The sequence below is a fragment of the Tyto alba genome, unplaced genomic scaffold (genome assembly GCF_018691265.1).
Source record: "Tyto alba isolate M040663 unplaced genomic scaffold, T.alba_DEE_v4.0 Super-Scaffold_27, whole genome shotgun sequence".
NCBI classification, from domain to species: Eukaryota; Metazoa; Chordata; class Aves; order Strigiformes; family Tytonidae; genus Tyto; species Tyto alba.
In genome coordinates this window covers 15,729,252-15,742,509 of record NW_024881301.1, presented here as the reverse complement: position 1 = coordinate 15,742,509, position 13,258 = coordinate 15,729,252, and the positions used below count along the sequence as shown (strand labels likewise).

The 13,258-nt window shown below is 39.1% G+C and overlaps 1 protein-coding gene across 1 annotated transcript in view; it reads right to left on the bottom strand.

Moving 5' to 3' along the window:
- Positions 1 to 13,258, bottom strand: part of LOC104366730 (cadherin-7) — a 92,264-nt gene that overhangs the window by 10,306 nt on the left and 68,700 nt on the right. Inside the window, exons 8-11 of the mRNA XM_033010692.2 lie at positions 8,954 to 9,090; positions 6,854 to 6,975; positions 5,204 to 5,321; positions 2,853 to 3,104 (exon numbers count right to left, since the gene is read on the bottom strand). Coding sequence (XP_032866583.1) covers positions 2,853 to 3,104; positions 5,204 to 5,321; positions 6,854 to 6,975; positions 8,954 to 9,090 — 629 coding nt within the window. The remainder of the gene's footprint in view (positions 1 to 2,852; positions 3,105 to 5,203; positions 5,322 to 6,853; positions 6,976 to 8,953; positions 9,091 to 13,258) is intronic.

Genomic DNA, 13,258 nt, shown 5'->3' with positions numbered 1-13,258 from the left:
AGTATGATTTAGTAACATTCTTCTGTCTTATCATTAGTGAATACTTTGTACTTACATAAAATTGATTGGTCACTTAAGTAAAAATAATGATACTAAGAAATCTTGCTGAGATAATCTGACTGTTGCTCAAGACAAATTGCTATTTATTAGACAAAATTTTGTATGGGACAAACCCAAATATCAATGTACATCATAGTAACTTTAAGAAGACCAGAGCTTGTTGAGAATTCAAGACACTAGTGCCAGATTGCATGTATCCATGACATTTATGCAAATCTCATGCCTCCTCCTCTTTACAACTGGCACTCACATTGAGATGACATTGATGAATGTGCCTGGATTTTCACTGTGTGTTAATCTTGTGTCAGAAAAAAATTTTGATCCAGTAGCCTGTCTCTTCTTTTCACTGATAAACTCTTACATAAAAAGGTTCATCCCTTGCTCCCAGCCCTGGAACTACTTGCCAGCAACTGAAGCTTATTTTTCATGCTGTGCTAGTGGATCTTCAGGATTTTTTGTCAGGTATGGATGTGAAAAGAAAAAGGGAAAAGGAGGAAATAAATTCCTAGCAGTACTACCATTCAGCTGATCCCAGAAAATATCCACTAGGAACATATGAGTGAATAAGAAAGGCTCTGGGACCAGATAAGCAAAAACACTTGACTGGGGTTTCACTGGGCAGCAGTAATGCTTATGCACCTCTTCCTCGTGAAGACTGGCACCTGGCTGGGAACAAACAGCAGCAGGATACAGTACCAAAATTCAGGACTCAAAGTCAGGGTTAGCATAAAAATGCAACCTGAACTGTGCTTGCAGCTTTGAACTGTACCCAAAAGGAACAGTTTGGTTTGGAAGTGATGACAGCATGTACAAGTGTCTATTTAGATAAACAGTGGTGAAGCATTCAGACAGCTGAATTTAGAAGTCCAATTCTTTGACAAAAAAACATTAATGTTAAGGTGGTCATGTGCAAGATTCCTCTTCAGTTCACAGACCACTATTCAAATATTATGTTCAGACAGCTTATCTTCAATTCTTTACTAAATGCTTGTTTGGCACACTATAAAAATGACCAGAATAAAACATCAGGTTTCATGATTTATTGGTTGCATTTGAACCCTGGTGTACTGAATAGAATAAGCAAGTTATTGCCCTGTAACATGCTGTGTCTCCACTCAATGTTCTCCTTGAAGACATATGCTCTTTGTCAAGAAAAGCTTACGCCCAGGCCAGACTGCATTGTATCTACAGTAGTTTCTCATGTAATCTTCAGAAACTTCCTTTTTATATATAACAGAAATGATGACATTTCAATTTCTGAGAGAGTGAATCATTATTATTACAGAACTTTTCTTCTTAAGTACATTGGAACAAAGTTTTAAATGGGTGTTTTTCCACTGATGTCAATTCTAGCTGATATGAGAGAATCTTTTGTATATCTTTTTGAACTCTACCATTTAGCTTCATGTCCAAATAAAGTTTATTTTGGTGTATAAATGTCACAGAAATGCTACTAGAAAAATAGTACTTGAAAATGTTCATTAGAACTTTTGTCAATCATTCCCTTTTATTTCTCCTTAAACCTAGGCCTGACCACGTGTTGAATGAATTTAAACAATCTTATAGTGTAAGTTTTTTTTTGTCACAAAGATGTTAAACCTTGGAAATGCCACCTCCTATGCATAGCTACTGAGTAAGTCAGTTGGGTTCATTGCAGAAGCAGTGATTTTTCTTAATCAGTAACAACAATGAAAGAGGATTTCCTTTATTGAGTCCTTTAGGAATGTTTGTAGCAGAAGGAACATTTTCTTCTAATGGTTTACAGTGAAGTGAATTAAAGTCAATAAGAAGAGAAAGCTATACATTGTTAAAATACTGACATGAACAGAAGTGTGGGCAAAAGTCTCCTCATGTGACCTATTCAAATTACTTGGCTAAGAGTGACAGGTAAATCACCGCTGGGATTATACCAAACTGAGGAGACTACTGTCTTCCCCTTTCCCTTAGACTGATACGTCCAGCCAGGAAACAGAAGAATATCTCCACTGATAACAACACATACAAGAAAATTCTTGTATGCTGAATTGGTACCCTCATTAAGCATGTGAACTTTTGCTCACTTGCATTCTGCAACTTGTAGATGCAGGATGATCCTTCATCTTTACTCCTCGATTTGGGCCTTTACTAATACCATATAGCCATTTTGTTTAAGGACTAGGCATGAAATGAGAAATGCTAACCAAACTAGGATGTTGACACTGTTCCACTGTTTTCCACTGTCTTTTATCTAGTTGCAGTTTCACTGCACCACATAAAATCCAACTGTGCTACCAGTTACAGAATTAATAAAAGATCATTCTGTAGAAGATGTTCAATTAAATATGATTCCCATCAGTAAATTGCATATTGTATTTTCTGAATGTCTTTTGTTGTATGCAAATCAATTAATGTTTAATAATAATTGTATCTCTGAAAAAGTGATACACAGTGATACTGATTATACAGTGAATATGCTAAATCAAGTACTTCCATAAACTGCATTACCTATCTCTTAAATTTGATGTAAGTGATCTTTTTTTTAATACTATTATTTCATATATACATCTAGAGACAGCTTGACATAGAAACAGTGTCTGAACTTGAAAATTGCAAACTAAAAATTTTTTGTGGCTCATGATACAGAATGCTGTTCTGCCTGGAAGCTTAGGTATCCCTGTTAACAGAAATCAGATCTGCTGTGCGTGTGTTGAAGCTAATATACAAATATATACACACCTCTATATATCTATATATATATATCTTTTTGTACTGTATATTGAGCGGAAAATAAGGATAACAGGAAGAAGACGTACCTAGCAGTGTCAAGACACAAGCCAATATTGCTATCAGAGCTCCAGTGCTAAGTCCTGCAGGCAAGATATATGCTTCTGCATTGCATGTCTGAGCAATACCATCTGCATCACAGTCACAGACTCTGATTGTGAGGGTATTAGTGCTACTAAGTGAAGGTGATCCACTGTCCACAATGAATATTGGCAAGTAGAAAACAGACTGCTCCTGTCTTCGGAACCCATTTCTTCTTGTTAATATTGTTGCAGTGTTATCTAGAGAAAGGAATAAAAAATAAATATTAAACATATGATCTTTCTAAAACATAAGCCTATAAATAATACAGTCTTTCACTTAAAAGACTTCATAAGCACATTACATTATTTCAACATGTTTACCTTTCCTGGTCATATATTTTTGAAGCTGCAGAGATAATATCAGATGAAAAATGATACCCAGCTAAAGAAAAAAAAGATTCTATTTTCCATGAAAGACTGTTTAAAAACTGCAGAGGTCTATTTAGTTTTAGATAAGCTCAGAGTAGCACACTCTTGTTAGACAGCTGAAGATAAGACCATTGTAAAATTGAAAAAATTTACCCTTTGATGATCAGATTAAGTACCTATATACCTGTTTCAGGTCTAATGTCCAAGGATCTATTTAAATTATTCACATAGAGTTATCATATTAGTAGAAAGGATTAACATAATAATAGGAAAACGTGTTCTGAAGGCCAATGAACTATGTTTTGAATGCAAAAAAAATCCAGTTGGTGCACAAATACAGGTAATTATACACATAATAAACACATGCATTTGGTTTTGGTCTCATCTGAGAGTCAGGATGACTAATATAATCAGTCTAAAATGTGTAGTTCGATGCTGCTCTGAGTTAGGTGATTAAAAAGTCCACGTATTCCAAAAAAATATGTGCAAAACTCACTGTGTTCAATACATGTTAACAGCTCCTGAGAGGCAGGGAGTTACATCTCCTGTAATGTATAGAAAGGTGGGGTGGTCTATCTATCTATCTATCTAGCCATCTATCTATTTATCTATCTATTTATAGACAGGTAGATAAATAGCCCTGTAAAGTTATCTAATTGTGTCATCTATTATGAATTATCTGACAAAATATGAAAGCACTTCTTCATATAGCATCATATTATATATGGATAAAATTAATTAACACTGAAAGAGGCAACAGCTGCTGTGACTTGTAACTCCACTGATTTTACTGGCATTGCAAGAGTATATTATTACTTTTTCCAAATTATAAGTTCTTTGCAAGAGGTCTTTTCATTAAATACTTTACAGTTTTTGTAACAATGTCATATTTCTGAATAGAGTCTTATTCTAATCCATTTCTTTTATTTTGATCATTATTACTATTACAGTCTTTAGTTTCAAACTGCAGGCTGCTCACATGAAGAAAATTAAGCATGCCAGTAACTACACACGGGGTAAGACAATAAATAGCTGTGTGAGAGAACTTTATTAGGACACGTTATACTTAGTGAATGTTGTTCAAAGTCTGTCTGTACAAACCGTATCCTTTAGTCCACCATATGTCTGTTTTTTCTTGTTTTATTAATGAGGATGACTTTGTAGCTCTGGTTTAGTACTGATCCGTAAAAGAGCAATGCAAGAGTAACGTAGTGTCTATTTAGTTTTATTTGCTTGAGCTAATAGCTATACTGACTGATACATGCCCAGCTGCCTTACTGTGCAGTGCAACTAATGAGAACAGTAATTAGAAGTGTGTTCTCAGATATGTTAGCTAATCGAAACATGATGTCAGCGGGAGTCTTTGCATAAGTCTTTAGGGAAATAGTCATAAGAAGTCTGTGTAAGTATTGTACGCAGATTCCATTATCAAAAGTATTCTTCAATAGGTGGTGGTATACTTACTGAAAAGATATGTTTTTCTAAAAATCAAAACAAAACAAAACAAACCCTCTCCATTTACCATGCATTAATTTTTTTATGCCCTGACTTATAATAATAAAACATGAATTCCTGGATGTTTTTCAGTCACTGCCCCAAGGTAAAATCTAATTTAGATAAAAACCTAAAAATAGGAGGGAAAAAAAATGTGAGAAGAGTGACCTGAAAAATAAAAATATAAAATAAAATAAAAAAAAAAAAAAGGAAAAGAAAGATTTGAAGCTGCTCTGTTTGGCCCAAGGCTTTAAATAATTCAAACAACAGCTTAATTCCCTTGACAAATAATCTACATATAAAATTATTTTGCAGGCTTACTGTAGTTTAATTTATGTCCTTACCAGAATAGAAGTTTATGTAGGTCATAATCAGAATGATATCTTCAAAATGAAAGGTGTTAGTTAATATTTACCCAAACAAAAGGTCCTTACCTTTATTGTCCTGCAGTGTAAAATTGTGGTTATTTGCTGCCTCTGCTGTTAAACTGAAGTGGAACTGGTGGCCATTTGGTGGGTCATCTTTATCAATTGCACTGATTTTCTGGATCACCTGTTTTGAGATACATGGTGCTTTCATTGTTTGGAATGGTAAGAAGAGTAAGTACATGCACATTGTATAACCTCTCTTCCAGCTATCAAAGTATCAACCCTCTCTTGAGTCCTGCTTATTTTGCATTTTGGTTTTCTAATCTCCTAAACATGTACAGACACTACTAAAATTAAAATGTGACTCAACTCTTTATTTTTGCTGTACCAACATTAGTGGCCAAAAGCAACAATCTGCAGGGCCTGGGAGAAAGTTCTGTCCCGTCATTCACCAGAGCTTGGAGTATGAACTGCACAGAAGTGGAAGAAGCGCATCTTCAGGATGGCCCTTAATATAGTTTTCAATGGCTATAATCAATGTTGTAAACTTTCCCAAGGAGATGATTATGCCTATGGGCATTTTAATACATGGTACTTTTTTTTTTTTTTTTTAATATAATGAAAAATAGAAAGACAAATCATAGGTATATTAACATTTCTGGGTTTGTTTTTTTTTTTTTTTTGGTGGTGGTGGTGGTGGTGGTTGTTTGTTTGTTTTGTTTTGTTTTGTTTACTGTTATCATTATTTTTCCAATTTGATTTTCTAAAATTCTGTCAAAATCTGCCTCTAAAAAAAGTGTCACCATTGCTGAAAATCCATAGAGAATGAATATGCAGATCTAACCATTTTGACTAGGTCATAGGGAAAATAAACAGGTAGTTCAATAAGAGTACGTGTATTCTGTGTTTCTCATTAATTCAAGCTAATGATTGTAGTGTTTTCTTTTAAGAATTCAAATTACACTGTGATTTTGAAATATACAATAAACAAGATCTTCGACTGGAAGGACAATTTTCTGGGAGAAGGCACAGAAGTGTGAAGTTGCCCAGGGAATATGCGGGATCAATATGAGTGAAACATCTACTAGTTTTTGGGAAGAGAGAAGAGAGAACGAGAAAGTATACATATTTTCTGAGGTCTTACAAAGTAGAGATGAAAACTGCAAATATGAGAGACACCAAGGATAAACAACACCAGATACTTTTAGTTGAGTACATGACTACTTGGAATATAATTAGGGAGTTAAATTACAGTAGGGAATATGGTAGGAATACACCTCCCTTGTGAAATTGTGGCCTTATGTCCCATACTTCCTAAGGGAAATAAAAACGTGTACTCATTTCAGGAACTGTAGGCCTTTAGTCTCAGATTAACCTCCATGTTATGACTTCCTACTTCCCATAAAAATTAGGAGGCAGTACCCATTCTTAATATTATTCAAAAATAAGTGAGTTTAGAAAAATGTCAGTTATATTAGCAAGAATGAGAAATTTTAATAGTACCTTCAACAGGCAATTTTTACACCTGAGTCTTTCTCTTCAGAGGTATGGTGGAGATGTTAGGGTTTGATTAAAATCTGCTTGTGCTGCACAACAAAGCATCATTTTTACTGCTATAATCTGATTATATTTTATCTTAAAGCTGGAAGGCTTTCATAATGAATGGCTGCCTATCTGAAAAAAAAAAATAAACATAAACAAGCTATCAAGCCATACCTGCCCAGGTTGGGAATTTTCACAGACAGTTGTCTCGTATTCCATGGCAAACTCAGGGGCATTGTCATTGATGTCAAGGATAGTGATGGCTACATAGCCTCTCCCAATCTGTGCTGGATTCTCTATAGGAAAAGAAGCCAGCAAAACAATCAAGATGAGCTCCTTGCAAGTTATTCTTTGGATCAGTACATTTTACATTTTCACTCTTCTTGTGCATATACAAATCAAATCAATTACAATCCCTCCTAGAAGGACAAAGAAAGCTCCTGGCTTAATCTTCTGGATTTAGAGGAAACAGTGTTTATGTTTTCCAGCTGGTTCAATTAAACCAAGATTTTACTCTCAGGGATAAAATGAAAATCTAACACATTAATCACAACATTGAATCACATCATACGGAATGATAAGAGCAAGATGATGTAAAACCATTGCCAAGGGGTATAGCTAGCCGGAACAGCACTATTGATATCAGGAATAGCATGGTTATTAGGGGTTAAATAAATCTTTTTTGAAATTCAGATTGATCAGGCTACTAAGAAGTTAAAAACAGAATTTCATCAGCTATGTATAACAGAAAAAAGAGGAAGCAGTATTCCCAAGCAAATCCCAAAATATTTAAAGTGCACACAGAGGAAAGTATTTTAACACTGTCATTAACATGTTGAACTCCATAAATATTAATTACATTCTTAAACTGATGCACATCTCTAGCTAAAATATGAATCTCTTCAGGGTCCAATGTCATAATTTAGTTTTAAACAGTAAATACTTTTGGACTAAGCATAAAAGATGTCAGGGAGTGCTGTACTTATTTTGCTAGATAACGCTTCTGTTCTAGAGCAGGGAAATGAGCGATTGAATCTTTTTTTTTTTTTTTTTTTTTTACCACAAATGGTAATATCAGTGATAGAGCAAGACAGAATGAAAAACTGTACAAACCTTCAAATATGTATCTAACTTTTTACAGGGTATTGCAACCGCATTTTAGTAAATATGATAAGTATTTAAAACAATGCTTTGAGATGTAGATCACAAAGTGTTTTGTTTTGTTCTTTTATTCCACATGTGAAATATCAGAGGAGTAAGCAATTTTTGTACCAACTTTTTCCTCTGCTGATCTAAGCTTTTTGAAAACTAAGCTGGCCATGAACGTAAATTAAAACATTGTAAGGTATTATTTCTGCTCCTAGATTCTCACTTGTGTCAGGTATGTCCCTCGGCTACTGTGTCAGTTTTGTTACTACCCAGGAAAATTTTGGTTTCTATGCTGTCCTCCTAGACCAAAATTCTACTCTTGAAAATACAAGATAAATTCATACAGACACGAAATGATAAATGTTAGCTTTCAGGTTAAATATTAAATTAACTTCACTGAAAGCAAGAAGTGAGGATTTTGAGAATTACAATCCAGAGAACTGACAACTTTTTTATTATTAGAGCAAACAAAACAGTAATAAGGATGAAGTTTGAAGAAATATATCTGTCAAATACAAAGGTGAAAAGATATAGTTTTTCATAGAATATAATAGGAGCTGAACAATTTTAGGTTTAAACTTGCACTAACAGATTTTTTGTTTTATGTGCTTGAAGTGTTAGATTCTTCAGCATTTTTCATCTTATAACGAAAAAGATACCAAGGACAAAATATCCTTCACAATCTTACCTTCGACTCAGGAAAGTGAAACCACACAAACATTCATATCCCCTTTCTTTCATGCCTTTTAAGAATGTTGTGGTTGATCAATAGCAGTCAACTCTGCCATCACTAAGATAGGCTAACTGCTCTCCTCTATACTCCATATCACTTTTTCTCTAGTGATACTTGGTCTGAGACTGCTGACTTAACATATTTCATCCTTCATTGTACTTGTTTTTCAGAAGTCAAAAGACTGCACAAGGTGTGAGGCAAAAGAAAGAGCAAATACTTAATCTGTGGTATTTCTTAATTTTTATCACATAAATTTATTTTACATTGAGTAAGAAGTTATTTTTATCTGTCATGGTTTGAAACTGTCATAATTTCTCTCAGTGAAGCTCATCAAAATCAAGCTTGAAGTTTTACATATAAGCAGACAATAAAATGTTTAAGATGTTACTTACGACTCTCCATAGCCAAAACTGTGATATTATGAACAGCATTAGTTTCCCTGTCCAAAGATTTGGCAGTTGTTATTACTCCACTGTTGGCATCAATATTGAAATACCTCTCCAGGTCTGTGTTTCTATCTATCGAATACCTATGTGAAGGATGAAAGAAAAATTTTGATTTATGTTCAATTTCACCTTGCAAAAATTTATCATTGATTTCTTATTAGAGAGAGTTTCCACTGTTTTCCCATTTTGAGCTTTGTTTTGGCCAGTTTCTTTGGGGTGTTGAGAGCAGCAAAACTTTATGCAGAAGCAAAAGCCATATGCAGAGGTGAGAGAGTTGAACAGCAACCTGTGCTGACAGTGGCGAGCTCTGTTCCCCCTGCTTCCTCTTAAGTGAGGTTACAGGTATTCCCCTCTCTTTTTTTTTCTTCTTCCCTGCTGTAAAGCAATCTTTAATTTATTCATGGAATAGCATCCTCCTGAACCCCATCTAAGGAGAAGGCAAGTTGGAAGTTTGCTACACGGCTGTACCAGCCAGGCACTGCTCCCATGGGGGCTGGCAATCTGAGCACAGAACATTCTATCACCAGCAGAAGAGACCCTGAGTCACCCAGAGCTGCAGGGGCAGGGAAAAAAAGAGAGCTGATGGAGAGTGGGTCAAGGGATTGCTTGTCATCACTGTCAGCTCCCAGTGCTTTACTGTCATTAGACAAATGCAGGCTCGTGCCCTTAGATCTTTGACTTAACATATCTTTTACCTCCAAATTTGTCTTAGGAAGGGGAAATGAGCTCCTTAGCAAACAGAAGATAGCAGAAGAGAAAAGGTCAAAATGCCTTTGGGTGTTTTGCTTATAACCCTATTGAGAGACAGGGACAGTCGATTAGACAGATTTACAACAGTAATATTCTTGACATTCGATTTAATATTGGGTGAGATACTTGCACTCTCATTTAGATCAAATATGGACTCCAGAGCACTTCCCTACACTCAGGATGAATTAAAATGTCTGATTCAGACCAAGTGCAATCTTTACAACCAGTCACACTGATGATATGTTAGATTATTGATATAATATTTACCAAATCCTTTGAACAACATGGAATGAAAGAATTATGGAAGGAAGATAGTTAAAAAACAAGACTTCTCAGATATGATGATCTTATGACACTATTTGTTTTTTCCTATGACACTATTTGTTTTTTCCTATGACACTATTTGTTTTTTTCTGTGCTGTAATATAACAGGTTTTACTTTGTTGTATTACTGTGTTTTTATCTACCACTCTTGGCTGCAAAATCTTAGAGCACAGACTTGTTACATAACTAGAATTGTTTTACCATATTATGTCACAATGAGAGGAACACAGGAGAAAGGTTTATAACAGCAGCAACAGCAGTTTTCATGGATTAAGGCTCTCCCTCTTTCACTATTTTTTTCCCATGTTATGTTAACTGTAGTTAGTTTTTTACTTTATTTCATGCCAACACTATTATTTATTTGGTCAGCAGTGCTCTTCAGCTGTTTTGAGGCTGTCGAGTTTCCCCATGAGACTATGCCTGTCACCTCTGCTATGAAGTCAAACATGTCAGGCTCCGTAGCTGAGATTCAATCTCCTGCCAGCCCTTAGATTTCCCAGTTATTAAGACTATCACTATGAAATTTGAAGAGCCAACATTTTTTTTTCCTTAAAAAAATAGTAAGAAAGCAAAAAAGAGCAAGAAGGAGAAGGAGGGAGATGAGCAAGACAAAAAAAAAAAAAAAAAAAAAAAAAAAAAAATAAAGCAAGAAAACAATAAAAAGGGGGAAGGACAGAAGGAAGGCAGGAAGGCAGGAAGGCAGGCAGGAAGGCAGGAAGGAAGGTAGGAAGGCAGGAAGGCAGGCAGGAAGGCAGGCAGGAAGGCAGGAAGGCAGGAAGGCAGGCAGGAAGGCAGGCAGGAAGGCAGGCAGGCAGGAAGGCAGGAAGGCAGGAAGGAAGGCAGGAAGGCAGGCAGGAAGGAAGGCAGGAAGGCAGGAAGGAAGGCAGGAAGGCAGGCAGGAAGGAAGGCAGGAAGGCAGGAAGGCAGGAAGGCAGGAAGGCAGGAAGGAAGGCAGGCAGGAAGGCAGGAAGGAAGGCAGGCAGGAAGGCAGGAAGGCAGGAAGGCAGGCAGGAAGGAAGGCAGGAAGGAAGGCAGGAAGGAAGGCAGGAAGGCAGGAAGGCAGGAAGGCAGGAAGGCAGGAAGGCAGGAAGGAAGGAAGGAAGGCAGGAAGGAAGGAAGGCAGGAAGGCAGGAAGGCAGGAAGGAAGGAAGGCAGGAAGGAAGGAAGGAAGGAAGGAAGGAAGGCAGGAAGGAAGGAAGGCAGGAAGGAAGGAAGGCAGGAAGGCAGGAAGGCAGGAAGGCAGGAAGGCAGGAAGGAAGGAAGGAAGGAAGGAAGGCAGGAAGGAAGGAAGGCAGGAAGGCAGGAAGGCAGGAAGGAAGGAAGGAAGGAAGGAAGGAAGGAAGGAAGGAAGGAAGGAAGGAAGGAAGGAAGGAAGGAAGGAAGGAAGGAAGGAAGGAAGGAAGGAAGGAAGGAAGGAAGGAAGGAAGGAAGGAAGGAAGGAAGGAAGGAAGGAAGGAAGGAAGGAAGGAAGGAAGGAAGGAAGGAAGGAAGGAAGGAAGGAAGGAAGGAAGGAAGGAAGGAAGGAAGGAAGGAAGGAAGGAAGGAAGGCAGGAAGGCAGGAAGGCAGGAAGGCAGGAAGGAAGGCAGGAAGGAAGGCAGGAAGGAAGGCAGGAAGGAAGGCAGGAAGGCAGGAAGGCAGGAAGGCAGGAAGGCAGGAAGGAAGGCAGGAAGGAAGGCAGGAAGGCAGGCAGGAAGGCAGGAAGGCAGGAAGGAAGGCAGGAAGGCAGGCAGGCAGGCAGGCAGGAAGGCAGGAAGGCAGGAAGGCAGGAAGGCAGGAAGGAAGGCAGGAAGGCAGGCAGGAAGGCAGGCAGGCAGGCAGGCAGGAAGGCAGGCAGGAAGGCAGGAAGGCAGGAAGGCAGGCAGGAAGGCAGGAAGGCAGGAAGGCAGGAAGGAAGGCAGGAAGGCAGGAAGGAAGGAAGGAAGGCAGGAAGGAAGGAAGGCAGGAAGGAAGGAAGGAAGGAAGGAAGGAAGGAAGGAAGGAAGGCAGGAAGGAAGGAAGGAAGGAAGGAAGGAAGGAAGGAAGGAAGGAAGGAAGGAAGGAAGGAAGGAAGGAAGGAAGGAAGGAAGGAAGGAAGGAAGGAAGGAAGGAAGGAAGGAAGGAAGGAAGGAAGGAAGGAAGGAAGGAAGGAAGGAAGGAAGGAAGGAAGGAAGGAAGGAAGGAAGGAAGGAAGGAAGGAAGGAAGGAAGGAAGGAAGGAAGGAAGGAAGGAAGGAAGGAAGGAAGGAAGGAAGGAAGGAAGGAAGGAAGGAAGGAAGGAAGGAAGGAAGGAAGGAAGGAAGGAAGGAAGGAAGGAAGGAAGGAAGGAAGGAAGGAAGGAAGGAAGGAAGGAAGGAAGGAAGGAAGGAAGGAAGGAAGGAAGGAAGGAAGGAAGGAAGGAAGGAAGGAAGGAAGGAAGGAAGGAAGGAAGGAAGGCAGGAAGGAAGGCAGGAAGGCAGGAAGGCAGGAAGGAAGGAAGGCAGGAAGGCAGGAAGGCAGGAAGGCAGGAAGGCAGGAAGGCAGGAAGGCAGGAAGGAAGGCAGGAAGGCAGGAAGGAAGGAAGGCAGGAAGGCAGGAAGGCAGGAAGGCAGGAAGGAAGGCAGGAAGGAAGGCAGGAAGGAAGGCAGGAAGGAAGGCAGGAAGGAAGGCAGGAAGGCAGGAAGGCAGGAAGGCAGGAAGGCAGGAAGGAAGGAAGGCAGGAAGGCAGGAAGGCAGGAAGGCAGGAAGGCAGGAAGGCAGGAAGGCAGGAAGGCAGGAAGGAAGGCAGGAAGGCAGGAAGGCAGGAAGGCAGGAAGGCAGGAAGGCAGGAAGGAAGGAAGGCAGGAAGGAAGGCAGGAAGGAAGGCAGGAAGGAAGGCAGGAAGGAAGGCAGGAAGGAAGGCAGGCAGGAAGGCAGGAAGGCAGGAAGGAAGGAAGGCAGGCAGGAAGGAAGGAAGGCAGGAAGGCAGGCAGGCAGGAAGGCAGGCAGGAAGGCAGGAAGGAAGGCAGGAAGGAAGGCAGGAAGGAAGGAAGGCAGGAAGGAAGGAAGGCAGGCAGGAAGGAAGGAAGGCAGGAAGGAAGGAAGGCAGGAAGGCAGGAAGGAAGGCAGGAAGGAAGGCAGGAAGGAAGGCAGGAAGGAAGGCAGGAAGGAAGGCAGGAAGGAAGGCAGGAAGGAAGGAAGGAAGGAAGGAAGGAAGGAAGGAAGGAAGGAAGGAAGGAAGGA